This window comes from Podarcis filfolensis, assembly GCF_964270895.1.
Source record: "Podarcis filfolensis genome assembly, chromosome: 14".
Classification (NCBI taxonomy): domain Eukaryota; kingdom Metazoa; phylum Chordata; class Lepidosauria; order Squamata; family Lacertidae; genus Podarcis; species Podarcis filfolensis.
Window position 1 is genome coordinate 25,454,253 of NC_139616.1, and position 18,819 is coordinate 25,473,071.

Consider the following 18,819-nt stretch of genomic DNA (forward strand, 5'->3'; position numbering starts at 1 on the left):
TGAAACGGCGTTTAATTTGGGGATTAAGCAAATAAAGTCATTATGTAGAGGCCGCTATTCAGTGGAGAGGTGATTTGCTGTAATTCGCTTTCATCTGTATGAAATGAACTAAAAAGTTGTATTTTCCCCTCCCTTCTTTCCCCCCTCCCCTCCCCTCAATATAGCAGATAATGTTTCCAGTATCCGTTAATGACAGGGGGGACATGGGCTTGCCTGCTTCGTTGCTATTACACCAATAAACTGGGATCTTGCTTGCACCGTTTTTAATCAAATGTGCAGTCAAAATGATAAGCTGCATTCTCTGAAATTATTTAGTTCTAATTACGAGCAGATGGGATGCTTTATTTGCACCTTGGGCGCCTGAGCAAAAGGAGATGCTATGTGCACAAGAATAATTAAGAAGTTGAATAGTGGGGTTTTTCCCCCGTACTTAAATAATCTGCAGTTTCATGTTAATTAGCGCTAATGTAATTATTTAATTACATTTATGAATTGGGGGGCTTTAAAAAGTCTTTCCTGGAAAGTGATGGGGTAGCCTGAGTGTTTTTTCAAAAGGGTAGAAATATTCTCTCTAGGAAATTGGTGAAAATATAAGCCGTGGTCGCAGATTTTAAAATCCACTTAAATTCAGGAAATGTAGTTGGCTTAATCCGAAGGAGTGAAAACTATGTAAGAAGTATTAAATGCTTCTCTTCAATATATGCATCTTTGCTCTTGCTTATGGTTTCAGCTTGAAGGGGGGGTGAACCTCTGGGGTGACTTGGCTGGCACAAAATGAACAGAATGAAGGGGCAATTTCATAGCTGTGAATGTCCCAACAATTGTTTGCAATCCGTTGGTCTTATTCAGTCATTCCTCTTCAATGCCACATGTAAAGTGTCACACTGGTTTGGAATATGCAGCCTAGCTTCCTTTTTTATCATAGTACCTTATCATTTTATTTTGTACTTTCAACTGCTCTTGACCTAAAATGCAAAGAGGAGTTGGGCAATAATTTTTATGGCTGGCAAACAAACATTTTTAGATCTTCGAAATCAGACGTCAGCAATATTACCACATGCTTAGTGCTTTTAGAAGTCCTTTCTAATTCTTTTGATATAATAAAAATAGATGAAGATTTTTCTGCAAGTGAGCCCCATTAATATTCTATATAACCTTTTGCTTTCTGTTACCTCTAGCAAAATATACAAATGTCATTGGAGATTATGCAAATGTCTTGAAGATGTTTTTTAAAGAAATAATTTGTTTCTCCTTTTTGAGAACATTTGACAGAAAAATAAAATGTTGGTGCTATAACTAAAGGGGTAGCAATTAGCGTCTTCAGAATATTTGCACTTTAAAAAGACCATTTCCGTTTCAAAATTGACATTTTGCCTGATCTATGGAGGGCACTTTCTGGCATCCAGGAACCAGACAAATTCTATGGAAGTATCCCACTGAGTTCAATGGGACTTACTCCCTAGTCAGGCTGAGAGAGATACTTCATTCAGTTTGCATTTGAAGATATATCTACCTAAATTGGACTTCCTGAAATAATATGTAAACTGAAACACAGTCATCCTTCCATATTTTAATGTACCCAAATTTTGCAATGCAATCAAGTAATGTGTAGAAAAATGCATATATTAGGGAAATGCATTATGTTAGGAGAAATCACTTCCCAAAATGTGTGCATTAGGTGACATTGCATACAATAATCTATATATCAAGATAACTTTGCACTAAAATGCTGGTGAATTTTCAGGACGTAAAAAAAAATTCCACAAACTGATGTAACACTTTTAGCTCTTCTTTCTTTCTTTCTTTCTTTCTTTCTTTCTTTCTTTCGAATCTTTTTCAGTTTTTAGTACAGCTCCACCATAAATATTTATATCAAAGCAGGAGAAGTCTACTTAACTGTTTTTGTTGTTGTTTTTACCACACTATCAGACCACTCCTATCCACTCACAAGGGTGTGTTGGTATAAAATAGCCAAACTTCATTTTTGTCCATATAGCAAGTAGCCACGCCCTTAGATTGTCAATCATAACTATACTGTACGTACTGGACATAAATTCAGATGAGTGAGGCATTCTTCCCAGTTTGTCAGTTTCTCTATAGCAGCAAATGCTTGAGAAAAAGAATCACCACAGTACACAAAAAGAATCACCACATAGCACAAAACGTGCCATTAAACTGGTGTTTCTGGAATGTTATGCTGGTGTTTGCTAATGTTTCAGTTTGGGCAGCAGGCTAAACTTGCATTTCGCAATATTTGTAGATAAAGCTAAAGCAAATATATTTGTTCCTTTGCTGCTTTTGTGTGCAAGCCATGTTACTGGCAACTTTGTCTTTGAAAGAGTCAGTCGCTTTAAGACTAGAAATGAAAGTGCAAAAAATCAAAGCACCATGTGCCCTTCCTTGATCACGGTGTATCTTGTGAATGTTATGCTTTGATTCTTGAGCATCAGTGAACAGTATTGTTGAGGAACAGCCATAATTCTAACATTAATAGTTTGCCTGAGTTTAAGAGACACCTGTTGAGAGCGCAGGATGGGGAGACAATGCATTTTCTGTAACCAGCCTGCTATAATGATGCTTTCTCTTTAAAAACAGCTGATATTAAAAACGGTGTGCATATAGTTTTTAACTTATGTAAACCTTTGGAATTGGAAAAATGAAATGACATTTTGATTAGTTGGGTATGTGGTTCATTTTTCTCTGTACATATTCAGCTTATCTTGATGGCAGTACAGGCAAAATGCCTTGTAAATTTTCAGTGCAATTTTGGGAAAATAAAATCACTCCCTCAACAACAATTTATTCATCTATTGACCATAATATTTAACAAGCAAAGGACAGGTCAAGGGGGGAAATGTAGTAATCAGTTTCAAAAATAATTCGAATTATCAAGCATTAAAAGTCTAGTATTAATAACAATGTTTAAGAATTCAGCTAATAATAAATTATTTTTTCCCTTTGAAATGTCATCTTAGTGGCCCATTTCATTTGCAGTAATACTGAAGGGCGATAACATAGGTTGCATTCATTGTGAGAGAATTTCTGTGATTTTAGAATAATTCTTCCACTTGGATGTTTTATTTTCAAATAAATGACAGATCCCCTCCCTGCACTACATAATATTTAATATTTAAATCTACGGCTGTGCTTAATCTACTGTCTTGTCCAGTTCCCTTCCATTATCTGTCGTAACCTCTAGGAAATCTCCCGATTACACAGAGGACTGTTCTATGAACACATTAGGCAAATGCCGTAGTGGGATGCAGTTCTTCAATAAAAAACATTCCATCCTGTTTCCTAAATTAACATGTGAATTTTAAAAATTAATACTACTTTTGAAATTGCAATAAGGCGTTCCGGCCATGATTTATGGGTTATGATGGTGCAGAAAGGGGTTCTCACCAAGTCAAACGCTGGGCTATTGTGGTGTTACATCCTAATAAAATAAACAGTTCTGCTCCACAGCACAGCTCTGGTGAAGCTGCATATAATGTATGATTATGGAAGCATTCCCTTCTCCCCTTAACCCCACTAACCCATCTTAAACCTCCTTTAGCTGTTAAATGGGAGTTTTTGTTTCTGACTACTGCTCAGTTTTGCTACACGTGTGCAGAGCAGTGAGCGTCACAAAGGCAGCTCCTCAGTACAAGGAGCCCTGCTTGGCAGTTCTCTTACTGAGATACCAGTGGATTTTCAGAATAAAACCTAACATCTACTCGTGGGCTGAATGTGGCTGCCTGGAGAAGATCTGCCTTTTAGACCCAAGTCCACCAGCATCCTTCAGCAGATCACAGTTTCCTGTTGTATAGAATTCTTTTACATATAGATGCCTCTGTGGTAGTTAAGATGGCAGGCGGCTGGATTCTCACCAGTGGTGCTGTGCTTTTCAGTATGCCCATCCTCCCCATAAGCAAGTACAAAAGTGGGGAATGGGCAGGAGATTTGGACCCTCTAGTAATATTCATGAGCTCCACAGAGAGCTTCTGAAGATTTACTGCTCAATTTCAGCTCATAATTCTCCTTTGGAAATGTGTAGTCTTCATGCACATTGCAGAAATATTGCTATCTCTACTATATGCTCATAACATGTGGCTGCTCAGTCGGTAGAACATGAGGCTTTTAATTCCAGGGTCATGGGTTCAAGTGCCAGGTTGGGCAAAAGATTCCTGCATTGTAGGGATTGGACTAGATGACCCCTGTGATCCCATCCAACTCTATGATTCTACACTTCTATGTTTTTGTGCTAAGGCAGCCTTTGCCTGCCTGATGCCCTCCATAAATTTTAGACTTCAACTGGGATTAATGGGAGTTGTAGTTCAAAGAAAATGGAGGGCACCAGGTTGACGAAGGCTGTGCTAAGATTTGCTACCCATCCACCAATGCTTCCTTTAAAGTACCAGAGGCTTCTCACTATTAGAATCAGGTAGGTGTGTGCTGTGGGAAGGTCAGGCTGTACCTCATATCTCCTGATTTAGGGATTCCTGGTTGTGACACCAGGATAATGTCACAAACAGTGCACATGGCACTATTATTAAGGACGTGCACCCTGATAGCTCGGGGTGTTAGTCTTAAAGCAGATTTCTGTTTTTCTTGTCAAGCTTTGGCAGATTTTGCTTTTTCACTCAGGATCTAATAATTAATCATCATGTTGGGGAGCAGAAGGAACTTCCCCTTAGGGGAAACTGCTGGGCTACCTTTCACCTTCCATTGTGGCTCATAGTTTGGCTTGCTCACGTGAGCATCTGGAAAGGATTTGCTAAACTTTCTCCTTGCTCTGCTACCATCTTGTTGCACCTTCGGTTATTCCTTCAGATCGTCCAGGCCATCTGAGATGATAACTCAGATTGCTAACTTAAGTGCCCTTATTTCGGTATACGCTTCCATTTCCCCAGCCAGACTCCCACACCCCAAGAAATATGTTTAGGAACACAGTATTGTGGGTTATGATATGGAGGATACTAATCCAGTTAAGGAGATTGGTTGCTTAAGGTTACTTTCTGATAGCTTCTTCCGTTAACACAAATGATAACTAAGTAGAACTTCAGTTGTAGCATATGTCATACACCTTTACATAGTCTTTACCTGATGTTAGATATGAACGACAGAGAAAAGCTTTTGTTTTCATACTCTGCATGTAAACTTTCCAAAAGCTCTGTTTACTGTTGGAAACATGAAGCTGTGCCACATAGCATTCATATATATGCTCGTATAATGATTTTTTTCAGTGCTCAAGTTTTGAATTTTCACCCATCCTCCCCACACAGACAAACATATAGAAGTGTGTCTAGAATGTCTACTACTGCTGCTTTTCCAAAATGTAGAGCTTTGAGGACAATTTTTCCATGTTTTAGCATTTTTTTCCAGGAATTTTGGCCCCGTTTCTGAAGATTCTTGGTACATTAGTCATATGGAAAAGGCATTGCTTTAATCTTGTTAGCAAACCATTCAAGAACCCACATCAAGCCTGTGTTTGTTAAGCAGCACTTGCTATTGATTTCATGACAGCTCTTTCTTTTGCCAATTGATCTTTTTTATTTGTTTACATTAGGACAGTTTTTAGGCAGGCTAACATTGAATTAGCTAAGTTTAAAGTTGTAAATTGGACATACTAACAAGTCGCTATGTATAAACCATTTTGAAGGAAATCATGTCATTGGTTTGTAGTAATGGTTCTATCTTTGTCAGTTTATGCATCCTATGTACTCATTTTCAGTCCTATAACGAAGAAAAGGTTTGCCATCCCCTAAGCAGTGTCTTCTGGGGAACCCCACACAAGTTTTACTTTAACAATCGGGGAGCAGAAGTCCTTAGTGGAACGGGTGAAAAGTGTTCCAGATGTCACAGCTATTATAAACTAAATATGCATTTAATGAGAGAGAGTGTGTGCAAAACTGCAAAAAAGAAAAAAACAACTTATAAAGGAAAATGTCTCAAGTTGCTCTCTCAAAAAAGAGCCTTGCTTTTAATGAGTTATTTATCTTTTACATTTTTAAAATAAAAATACATATGGATGCATTTTGGTCTACTGAATGAATTTTATATAGATTTAACATCACAGTCTCCTTTTAACATGGTTCTGTTTGCGTGTGGTATTATCCAATAATAATGCAAATAATCTAGTTTTGTTCATTGTCTTCTGTTATGCAAAACCTTAGTCCATGGCTTGCTTTTGGAGAAGTGATAGTAAACAAGACAATTAAAAATCTTAAATTAGGAATGCTATGTTTGAACCTGGGGATGCCTCATTTCTCCTGCTTCTGAACAGTATTGCAGAGAGATGTGGATATTTTAGGCACTTAGAGATTCTTTAAAAGGCTGTAGATTAGGTTTCCACTAAAGGGGGAGGGAAATCTAGGCTCCTGCTCTGTTTAATGGAAGTATAATTTGCTGTAATTCACAGGAAAGAATTTTGACTGCCATATTCAGAAGGAATCCAAGACACAGTTTTATTACATTTCAGTTGGATTCAAAGCCCAGTGCAAGTTTGTGATTTTGAGTGTGCACAGTAATGTTCTCCATACTTTCTTATTTATTATTTGGATTGTGTAGCTTCATCATGGTGGTCTTCAGGTCTTTTTAGGCACAAAATGTCTTATTTGAAGACTTTTCTGATGATTGCAGTACATAGCTGGACAACTTTTATACCAAATATCAACTTCATATGTGGACAGGCTTTGTTCTAAGCAGTGAAGCTGCTACGAAACCTTGACATCAAAATTTCCTAGGTGAGACAAAGAACACAGCCATCCAAGTGTACAATCCTAGGTTTAAATTTGGGGCTGTAGCCAACTAAGTTTTATACAGAGTAGGCCAGTTGAAATTAATGGACCCAAGTTAGGCATATGCATTAATTTCAATGGATCTACTCTGAGTATGACTAGCATTGGATACAGCCCCACAGGTGGAGATCATTGCAAATGCAATTTGCAGATAATGTGTTGTTGTGGCTTCTTTCAGGGTATGCACATTCAGTTCGAGAGGCGACTCCTGATTTCACTATTTATCAGGGGACACAGTTTGGAAGACTCTGTGAAATACGAGGTACGGACATGCTCCTACTTGTCATACATCCTTCATGTTTCCCAAAAGAAAAAAGACCCATTTCAGTGGATATGTGTTTTCAAGCCAATGCAAGCAACCATTGTTGCCACCAAAGACATATTATTCATTAGAGTCACTTATGGACCACTTCCCATCAAGGATCCCAAAGCAGTTTATGGAATACAATTCCAACTCTAAAGTCACCATGATGGGAATAGATTTAAGAGTAACCATTTTGCAATGGTTTTGGTTCTTCCTTGAAAGCTGATTCCAGACAGGGGTGTTGAGGCAATACTACTTGGCACCTTGGCCTTTGGTTTATGGCAGGAATGGGCATGGCACTCACAAAGGCCTGCATTGGTGCCCTGAGGAAGGGACTCCAGCTTTTGTGTTATTTTATAAAAAGTATCTAGTCCTCCTAGAAATAAGGCTATGAAGCAAAATGTGTGGGTACCCTTCCATGTGATTTCTGTAAACTGAGCCAGCCTGGCTGTTCCTACCTGTCAGAACTGAGTCAGAACTGTGATTGATAAATGATTTGTTTGGACACTCAGCAATAGGAATACCTGGGGTCCTAAAAAAGCAATTCCACCCGCCCCTTTACTGCACTTTCCCTCTTTCAGTCTTATTTTCTAGTAGCTTTTGGAATCCCCACCGTTTGCCGTTCCTTTCCCCCCAGCAACCAGGACACATCTTTCCTGTTGTGGGTTTGTCTGAGATGAGGTACTCCCTAGAAGTTGTTTTCTGCAAATACTGTTGCACAATAAGTGCAGGTGGATGTTAAATAATCCCCTCCCGAAAAGGCAAATGCAAAATGTGAAAACTTTGCAAAGAGGCTTAGGTATGTCTCCTATTGGGCAGGAGTTGATGTTCAGGCACTCATTAAGAATTCACTGGAAAGTTAACATGTAGTACAGTGGTATACGTCACAATTTCAAAAGTGTTTGCATTTAATGACACTTGCTCCCTGCTAAGTGGGTGCAGAATAACAGCTTAGGCTAAGATTGGTATTGAGGGGAACAGTTCTTTTGTGCCTTTAACAGGTATATTTCCACAATCAGGACCAGAGACTGTGGCTTACTTCCCATAGTAAACATAAGGTTGCCCCTGGAGGGACAGAGAGCAGCAATGGCTGTACTCCATCTTATTTTGTATTGTGTCATGCCCCCAATGTTGTGTTATATACCATGCCCCGTGGCAGCTGTTTTGTGACTGATGCCCTTAGCACTCTCAAGATCCAAACTATGCCCCCTGGTCTGAAAAAGATTGGCAGCTTGTGCCTTTGCTGTGCCTAGGTTGGATTACTACTATGTAACTAGAACTGCATCTGAGGAATCTTTAGGTGCTTAAGTTGGTCCAGAAAGCCGCCACCTAGCCATGGGATCACATTACACCAATCCTGCAATTTGCTTCCAGACACAGTTCAAAGCATTACCCTTTGGCATATTACCCCACTCCCATGGGAGCAGCCACCGAGACCATATAACACTGGTCTTGAAAGACCTACATTGGCTCCCAGTATGTTTCCGAGCACAATTCAAAGTGTTTGTGCTGACCTTTAAAGCCCTAAACCGCCTCAGTCCAGTATACCTGAAGGAGCATCTCCACCTCCATCGTTCTGCCCGGACACTGAGGTCTAGCGCCGAGGGCCTTCTGGCAGTTCCCTCACTGCGAGAAGCCAAGTTACAGGGAATCAGGCAGAGGGCCTTCTCGGTAGTGGCACCCGCCCTGTGGAACGCCCTCCCTCCAGATGTCAAAGAGAACAACTACCAGACTTTTAGAAGACATCTGAAGGCAGCCCTGTTTAGGGAAGCTTTTAATGTTTGATGGATTACTGTATTTTAATATTTTGTTGGAAGCCACCCAGATGGGTGGGGTATGAATCATCATCATCATCATCATCACCATGCATGTTCCCTAAGATAAGAAGGAGTGTCCCTTCTTATTGACTATGCCCAGACTATGAAACTCATAGTCTGGTTAGCTCCATTCCTTGCTTTTTTTTGTGCTAGTCATTCAAGACCTTTTTATTCTGGCAGACTTTTGTTGTATGTAGCTGATAATTATTTGTATGTCTTAGTTTTAATTGCTGATCCTGTTGCTTTTTTATTGTTTTATAAAATTGTAATTTTTAAATGTTCTCAGTGGTGGTTGTGCACCAGACGGGTGGGGTAGAAATGTTTTAATAAATACATTTTCCAAAAAAGTCAAATGTTGGTGCTCGGCATTATGCGGAATTGAAGCTATAAATAATTTCACAACAAGGTTTTCCTTTGAAGGGTTGCAAGGAGGTGATCCCTTATTTAAAGTATTCAAAAGGAAATATTATAAGTGAACAGGAGACAACAAGGAACATGAACTAAACTGGGGAGGGTCCCCTGTGTGGCAGCCCTTCCTTAAGCAAAGGAACAAAGAATATTAATTTGTCAATGGGCAACTTTTCTGGCTCCCCAGAATGACATACTTTACATGATTCATTTATATTTCAGCATCATTATTATTTCATAAATGCCATTTAGTGAATTTTGCACAAAAATGTATTAGTTCTGAAAATTTACAGGAGTCTAAAATAATCACTTAATTGCCTTTATATATTATGAAGGCACTAATGTTGTTTCGTCCTCAGTGCGGTTCTTTTATGTGGTAGTGTTTATTTTAGGAAAGATTTGTTACTTCTGAATGAATGGGAAAGTTGCAGGCACCATGTCACACTACCACTTGGAAGGCTTGCGGCTCCTTCTATTAAAAACCTCCTTCCCCCTCTTAGTTTATTGCATCTGTCTCCCACCTTTCCCCAAGGAGCTGCCTGGGAGATATTAAAAGACTACTTTCTCAAATTCCCACTTGGGTTACATGTGTATTTGGGCTGTCCCTCCAAAATGGATCTCCACCTGGGCAAAGGATAGCTTCAAATCAGCCACACAGCAGTCCACAGCATGCAGGAAATATCAGGATGTGAAATGGAGACTGGAGTAATTGGGGGGGAAGGGAATGTGATTATTTCAGTTATATGCCCTTGGGACTTATGCTACAGTAAGAGACCCTTAGATTTTGCCAAAAGCTTCACAGAAAACATTTTGAGGAGGATTTAAAGGAAGTGAGAAGTAACATCACCAAGGTATATTAGGAAGCATTTCCCAATATCCATGGCAGCAGAGGAGGAAGGGTGGGGTCATTCTAGGGTGCAGGTGGAAGCTGGAGCTGGGGGAGTAAAGATCACAGGCAGGGATTTAGAGACCTATGAGAGCCGAGAGAAGGGAAGGCCATGAACACTCTTCTAAGCCATGCACTGAAGACTGGTGGTTCAGCAAGTGGTGACAGCAGTGGGAAACAAATAAAAAATTAAAGGCAAAGAAGGCAGCATTTCTAGCACGCAGTAGCTAGATTGGAGGAGTGTTTTGTGACTCACCTCTGGGAAAGATTTTCTTGGCTTCTCCGTGAGTGGAGAGAACACGAAAACTCAGGAAGCAAATTGGGGAAGATGTTTTTTGGTAAGTCATATGCCTCCCTCTCCCAACAGTGTGATACCTTTTCAATGTCAAAGTGTGTATAGACACTAACTAGTAGTTATTCACACATTTCCACTGTGAAATCTAGTTTGGCTTTAACATAATACGGCAGGAACATAAGAAGAGACCTGCTGGATCAGGCCAAATATCCCTCTAGGCCATCTAGATGTCCATGGGAAGCCTGCAAACAGAACCTGATAGCAAAAGCATTCTCCCCACTTGTGGTTCCCAGCACCCAGTATTCAGAGATATACTACCTCTGACAATGGAAGTAGACAGCATAGCCATCCTAGTGAGTAGCCACTGATAGCCTTATCCTCCATGAATTTGTCTAATTCCCTTTTAATGTCAGGTGTGTCTTCCTGGGTAGAGCATTCTGCTGTCAGGGAACCACCACTGAAAAGCCTGTTCTTGTGCTGCCACCTACTAACCTCAGAAGTGGCACACAAAAAAGAGCTTCAGGTGATGACTGCAAGGTCTAAGTAGGTTCATATGGGGAGTGGTTGTCCCTAAAGTATTGTGTCTTACACACCATATTGTGTTGTACATTTGACCAAACACACTTCAAGACTTCCTTGTTACAAGATTGGGAGTTCCTTCCACCATTGGTCTGGTGAGTGTATGAAACTGCTGCTTCTGCAACCTTCTCAAAGCTATAAGCTGAATCTACGTTGTTTTTTAATAGCAAATGTTTTCAAAGCCATGCACAATTCCCATCCATATTAAAACAGGTCATTCAGCTAAGTCTCCCTTGCAACACTTCTGACCTTCTAGCCAACAATCCCACACTCTGTGTTTTGTGGACTTGGTTCTGAAAACTGGCTGGTTTGTTCTACTTTCTCCAGAGAGAGAGAGAAAAATAGAGGTTGGAGCAGAGGTGTGTGTGCACACATGTGCAAAGATACGGATATTTGTAAAATAAATAAAGTGGTTATGAAAAGTAATACTGGCAAGCAAAGTTACCTTTCTACCAATAATTAACAGTGAGTCTCCTGTTCATTTGTTTGTCTTTAAGATCCTAATGTGGACGTCATCTACATTTGCCCCTACCCACTGAGCGATGAGATGCTGCACTATTACAATACATTTTTGGGTCTGCAGCCAGCTGTTATATCTGGAAGCCCTAAGGACATTGGTGACCTGCAGGACAGGTTCAAAATCCTCACCCCTGAAGCCATAAACAGCTTCCCTGTGAGTTTGTGTCTTCTAATTACTACAGCTGGGGGGAATGCCGTAAAATTAAATTGGAAATTTTATAACTTGCAACGCTCTGGTAGCCGTCAGTGAAATATTATTGCAAGTTTTAAGAGCTTCACAGATTAAGTGACTAGTTAAGACTGTTGGAAATATCCTGGTTTAGCTTTGCAGGCTGAAAGTTGAGCTGAGCTCAGCCCTTCTCCACTGGTCCCTGCCCAACGCCTGGCCTCATCTAGATCTCTGAACTTAAAGAGATTTATAATGCAATGGAAAACAAAGTACTCAGAATGCCTTCTGCTGCTCAGAGCTTCCTTCTCTGCAGCTGCGCAGACAGTGGGTCCCCTCCCTCCCTTCTCTCTAGCTTTTTATTGTGGCAAAATCCAATTTAAGACTCTCTTTTTTCCCCTTGGATCGTTTAATGTCTTTAATTGAGGGGTGTTGGATATCTTGGTTGTTTTGAACCCATCTAGTTGGTTTTAATTCTCCAGAATTCACTCTGAAAGGAAACTGCCACCCCACCCCATTCTTCTGCCCCTCCAACTGCTGTACCCTTGCATTGCCGAAGACCTTTTGATAATGCTGCAATGCAGTAAAGCTCATTTATGGCAGGGTGCGTTTGGATGCTCCTTGGATCATCTTGAACTCACCGAGCCTCAGCTGTAAGTTGGTGATCTTGGCTATATCATCAGCTACAGTCATTTGTCCCTTCCTCGTTTTGTTTGTTTGTTTTTAATATTAAAAAACCCTTTCACTGCAAGATCACTGCTGCTGGGTAATTATTTGTACTATAAAACTATGATGCCACACCATACGAGAACAGTAATCGCAACATGCAAATTTGTTGGCTCTTAAATTTTGACCTATTATAAACATATTCTTTCAGTTCAGCCAATCCATGCTTTTCATACAATTAAGTCATCCCTTAGTTCAGTCCAAGCAGCCTCCAGTTTATCAGCCTCAGTCTCGCAAAGCATTTCGGTGCACAGTGACCTTAAGGATGTTACCGACACCAGTGGGCTTCTCACCGTCATAAAAGTAGGCAAAAGTGTATGTTCACATGTATATATATTTGGAGGACAAAGGGTGAATGTTGAATACCTTGCACAAGCGGGACGTGGATTCTTTGTAATACAGGCACAGTCCATTGTACTGAAGTTTTAATTGCATATTTCAATCGGGCGTACTTAAGGGTGAGAATTGTGGAGGTGGGCAGCAGTCTTCAGCTCCATATATGGAAATACATCATTAGCAGTTAATCTGCTGCACAGAGGCCCACAAAGTAAGAGGTTTGAAAAGCAGATAGACCCAGTTTTCTTTGAAGCTGGGGGTGGGGGGTGGAATCCATAAAACCTAGCAGCTAGTTCTGCATGCCTGAAAGGACTTTGGGCGTGGATTTCTCAGACAACAGTCCCTGATGCCACAGGAAAAAGCACTTTGGAAAGTTTGGAAACTTTCAAAGGTGCGTTGTGATATGAGGGCTGCTGTTCTAAAGAAAAATGTAAAACAACGACGCAGAAGGTTATAGTATCCAGCCAAGTCACCCACTCAGATCAGCAGACTTATGTCATGCATGACCGTGGCCATGACAGTGGGGATGTTTAGACCAGGGGCGGCAAGGTTTACCTTGCCTGGGCCGGTTCACTCCAGCAGGGATCCCTCTGTGGGCCGGATCGCGAGCGCACATGAGTGCACATGCCAGCGATTTCCTGCATCTGTGCAGACACAATTTCTGGTGTCTGCGGCTGCGCAGACATGATTTCCAGCATCTGCGCATGTTCAGACGTGATTTCCGGTGCCGCGGAAGTGAGTCCCCGCACCACACTGCGCCGGTTTAGTGCAGCATTTGGGGACTTGCCGAGCGGGCTGCTCGGTTCAGGAGCGGCTCGTGGGCTGGTTAAATGAACCCCGTGGGCTGCTTGTGGTCCATGACCCCTGGTTTAGACTTTATGACACTAAGTTCTTCCCAGTGCAGTTCTAAGGTTTAAATGGGTAGGAGTTGGAGATGAGTCTGTGCACAACTTCTATTCATTCCTTCTAAACTCTGAGGGCTGGCCACTCCTCTGAGGAAGACCACATGGCCATGGCCATTGCATGCACACACACATGCAGACAGGCGGGCAGACACACTCACACTCACGCACATTCAGGCAGCTGGCAAACACACTCACACTCAGTTGGTAGTTGGGAGGGGCAGCATACAGATAGGCAGGCGCACACATGCTTAGTAGACCAGTGGGGAAAAGCAGGCAGGGAGATGTATGCACACACCTTAATGCAGACAGGTGAACAGCAGACTTTCCAGCATTTTTGCTCCCCATGGCAGCCCTGAGGAAGGAGGCTGTTCTCCTGCCCTTACACTATAATGTGTGGGGATGGTAACAGCAAATCAATTCAAGGCTCTTTCTATGTTGCAAAGGAGCCTCTTCTCTATCAAGTGCAGTGTTATTGCAAGGTCTTAGGGGTTCTGAAAAAGAAAGTTTCGTCTTGTTCTCTGAGCGCTAAGACACACCAATGGGAGAAAGGGTGCCCCTTTGCAGGGCAAATAGAGGCAAAGGTGCCCATTTTTTTGGAGAACTGATAGGGCCCCTATAGCACCATATCAGGAACATGATAGCACCACAGTGGGGGACAACTCCAGACTTTGAAATATTTTTTTAATTCCAAATTATGGGAAACTTAGCCAACAAAAAAGTCTTGGCATGGTGGATCTGGGCTATGGGTTACCCACCCCTGCTCTGAAAGGAAGTTTTAGAAGAGATGAGTCTCTTCTGTGGACAGCGGGATTCCTATATGCTAGATTCATAGATCAAAGTTTTAAAAATCTAGTAAAGTCTTGGGGCTCTTCTCACATTATGTAGAGACAATCTGCGCTTGCCAATTCAGCTCACCATTAAGAGGAAACTGCAGCTCAGCACTGTTCCTTGATAAATGTGGTGGCACATACAGACACCCCCCCCACACACACACACACTTGCAAGCGATCGACTCACATGCTTCTATGTATACGCATGGCATCGGAAAATAATTAAGTAATGCAATACTAACATGAAATGGCAGGAGAGAGCTGGGAGGTCCTTGTGGCTCGCGAGGATAACCTCCCCAGAACCCAAAGTCCAGGAAAAAAGACTCCAAAATGGCATGTGGGAACTCTCGGTGCTGCTGCGCTACTCCTCTCAACAGCTGTTGGGTGGGAAGCTGCAGTGGCGTAGCGTGGGTTGTCAGCACCCGGGGCAAGGCAAGTAATTTGCGCCCCCTAACCCATGGATTTGCGCCCCCTAACCCTAACCCCCAGATGTTGCGCCCGGTGCGGCCGGCCCCCCCTGCACCCCCCACGCTACGCCACTGGGAAGCTGTATTGCAGTGGGCTCCCCTCTAACACACATTTCTGCGCAGGGGCCCAGAATGTAACCCCCCCCTGCGTAAGTGGGGAGTCTCCTGTATTTGCAAGCACAATATTTGTGCCCTTCACATGTCACATTTTCTTACGTGTACAGCTAAAACTGTAACGTGCGAAGCAGCCATGACTTGTATCTTCCAATGTGTTTCTAAGTAGTTGTCCTCCTTCTGTATTTGACCAGGATTATAATTACAATAAGGACTTTGTGAGGCTAATGAAAAGGTGTTTATCCCACAGAACGGCATGTGATCTGCAAAGGTGTTTTGTAACTTGAGAGTGTTTTGTTCTGAAAGAACCGTTTAAGATGCTGCTCCTCATAAAGTGAAATATTGCCCAGCTGTGGGAGTGGGTCTTCTTCATTTTTTTGTATTGATTTCTCCCCCCTGACGCAGTAGAGTCAACCCGTGCCAGAAGTGTTGAGATGAATCACCGTTATCCAAAGGCCGCAAGCCTCTCTTCCAAGTGACAGAAGGAGAATTCCGTGTGGATCAAATAAATACAGATGTGTAGTAATTAGTTCTATTCCCAGCGAGCCCATTTCCGACACACTAAAGATGTGAGCGATTATGGAGCCTCACCCCAACAGCTTTTATCAATTTAAACTGCTACGCTACAGGATAGGTCATAACCCAGCCTGCTATTAATAATGTATTTATTGCACTCAACATTATAAATTAGCTCCGCGGAAGAAAGCGAAGGAGCACCTCTTAACGAGACTAATGTGATCTTCATACAGAACCGCCCCATGTCCCTGGCTACCTTCTTGAAGTACAGCCCCAAGACCATCAAAAGGATCAAGAAGCTGATCCAGGGCACAGACGCCTACATTGTCGGAGGGCTTCTAAGCCAAGATGACCTGGCAGTGGCTGATGAGCTGGATGTGCCCATTTTAGGTCCCACCCCGGAAGTAGCTCAGCTCTACAGTTCCAAGTCAGGAAGCAAAAGGGTGTTTGCAGCTGCTTGTGTGCCAGTACCCCCAGGGCATTATGACATCTACAGCAGGCAGCAGGTAAGACTGGTGGCAGTTTTGGTGACTGGAAGAACCTGGACCATTCAAACATCTGGTTGTCCCCAGTCAAATCTTACTTTGAAGGTGAAGCCTTCACTCACACCAAGGGATCATAAGGACTGAGTCCTGGAAATTGTTTTCAGTGCCAGGGACCAGCCCTAGGATTTATGAGTGGGATATTAATGTCTTTGCCAGTGAACTTTATTTTATTTATTATCTTCTTTATTTATTATCATCTTATCTTATCTTACCCTACCCTATCCATTTATATCCCACCTTTCCTCTATGGAGCTCAGGGTAGCATAAATGGTTCTCCCCCTCCCTATTTTATTCTCACAACCGCCATGTGAGGTAGATTATCTATCTATCTATTTATTTATTTATTTCCTGCCCTTCACCATAAGATTACGCTGAGAAACCCATGGTCACCCAGTGAACTTCATGACTGAGTGGAGGTTTGAACCCCTGGTCTCCTAGATCCTAGTTTGACACTTTAACCACTGCACCGCATTGCCTCCTTATGGCTGAATGGAGATTTGAACTCTGGTCTTGCTGGCCCACATCCAACCATTGATACATTACAACCCTTGAACCTCTCGCACGACTTCAGTGAGACCAGTCTGGCTTGTGAATTAGAGCCTGGCACCTTTTTATTGCTGAACACATTTATTTGGAAGTCAGTTCTTTTGAAAGTCATGGGACATTCTTTCAAGTATCTGTGCTTAGGATTGGGGTGGTTGTTGCCAATTGCTAGTGTTTGCATTAGCATCAGTCTGCACAACAGCTTTCAGTAAATTTCCTGAACTGTGCCCCAGCTCATACATATGAATAGGGTTGTGCTAACCAATTAAAACATAAGTGCCCGGGGGGGGGGGGCAGCTCCACGTAACTAACCAGATGTCTGAGGCAATTGCATGTGCAATTCCTCAACCTGCATGCGGGGAAGCTGCTTCAAACGAAACTGCTTCCACCATGCAGCTGCCTCTATATGGTACCATTTTGATCAGTTTCCACAACATAGTTTGCATTTGAGAACTGGGCCTCCAAAGAAAAGGTGCAGCCACTAAGAAGGCTTGCTCGCTCGCAGCCCCCATGTATTGAACCTCCTTCCCATTTTCTAGGGGAGAATTTCCCAGATGCCATGGCCAGGTTGGGCCGTGTGCAGCCATAGCTGAATCCAGTTATGGTCTGATTCAGGCTCAAACTGAAAGCAGGAGCCTGAAGTGCAGCAGAGAGCTTATGCTCTGTTGAACAGGCAACGCTAGATGAAAAGGATCTGAGCATTTTATGCCAGCCGCCAGGCATACTCCTGCCTGTCAGTCTCGGAGATCAATGTTGCATATTCATATTCTGCTTATAATTTGATGCATGTCAATTATCCCCGGACTAAAATATTTTCAAGATTTTGCTTTGGTGGTGACAAGATTATTGGGTCAGGTCAGGTCTATGGCCCTATCTAGCAGTCAAAGGCAAGACAATGTCTTGGGATGTAGGAATACTCCCAGAATTCACCTGCGTTCACACCAATTAGCAAAGCCAAGTTAGCAAAGAGCTAAAGACAATGGGAACTCGGTAAATGCATACTGATGGAGCATATGAGTGTTCTGGGGCATCAACCATGATTGCTAAATAATTGCAAGCGAACCATGCATCAGGGATGGAGAACTTGTGGCCCTCCAGCTGTTGATGAACTACAGCTCGTGCCAGCATGGCGATGGGAGGGGCGATGGGAGCCGTAGTCCAACAACCTCTGGTGACCACAGGCTTTCCATCCCTGTTATGCATGAATGCAAATTGCACCACCAAATTACTTGACAAACATGGATCAAATCTGATGCAAGCCATTGTTCTTTAATGTGGGGCCAGTTCATGGTGGCTTCCAAGTCTTGAAACACTCAGGAGTATCAGTAGCTATGAAAATTTATTTCAGCACTCACTCCTAATTTGGTTCATGTAAACGTTCCCTGGACAGTTCTGAACACAGAAAGCTCCTTGGAAACAAGAACACTGCCTCTTTGTGTTGCAATTTGAAAATCGCACCCTGTTTTATATCTTCCAAGGGCAAGAATCAATAGTTCTTTGCTTGTCATTGATATGAATCATTATGATTTTGGGGAGGTTGTGATTACTCTTTGATTTATGAATGCTGCTGGTTTTCAGAAGAGCCATTTTAAACAATGGCTTGTAAATAACGAAAGATAACCAAATCTATTGCATATTCCAGATGGCAGGCAGAGCACATCACCAGTGCTCAGAATGAGGCAATAATACCTTTTCTGAACTAAATGTTTCCTTCATCTTAGTGCTGACTTAAGGCATCTGAGATACACATCAAATCTATTTCATATACACTGAACACACACGCACACTCTCTAAGGAAACATAGAGGTGTGAAAAGCAGGACTGATCTGCCCAGAGAGGAGGATGTGTAGGCTCAGGTTGGGGTAGAATGACAGGGCAATAAACAAGGCAGAGCCGAGGATGAGCAACCAAGACAGGAAATGAAGCTGGAATTGGCTTGTCAACACTTAGAGGGACAAGTGCTCAAAGAGGTTGCATTAGCACCCTCATTGGGTGGGACATTGATGGCAGGTGGGGTACAATTCGTACCAGAATTGTAAGAATTCAGTTTGCTTACAGAGAAAACACCTGCACACTGACCATTT

At 42.2% G+C, this 18,819-nt stretch overlaps 1 protein-coding gene across 7 annotated transcripts in view; it reads left to right on the forward strand.

Moving 5' to 3' along the window:
* The window catches only part of IQCH (IQ motif containing H), an 85,876-nt gene that overhangs the window by 23,759 nt on the left and 43,298 nt on the right, over positions 1–18,819 (forward strand). For 6 of the 7 annotated variants that reach the window (XM_083586334.1, XM_083586333.1, XM_083586331.1 and 3 more), the window contains 3 exons: positions 6,958–7,041; positions 11,566–11,741; positions 15,881–16,153. In XM_083586334.1, coding sequence (XP_083442460.1) covers positions 6,958–7,041; positions 11,566–11,741; positions 15,881–16,153 — 533 coding nt within the window. The remainder of the gene's footprint in view (positions 1–6,957; positions 7,042–11,565; positions 11,742–15,880; positions 16,154–18,819) is intronic. The other variant, XM_083586332.1, reaches the window with a different exon arrangement.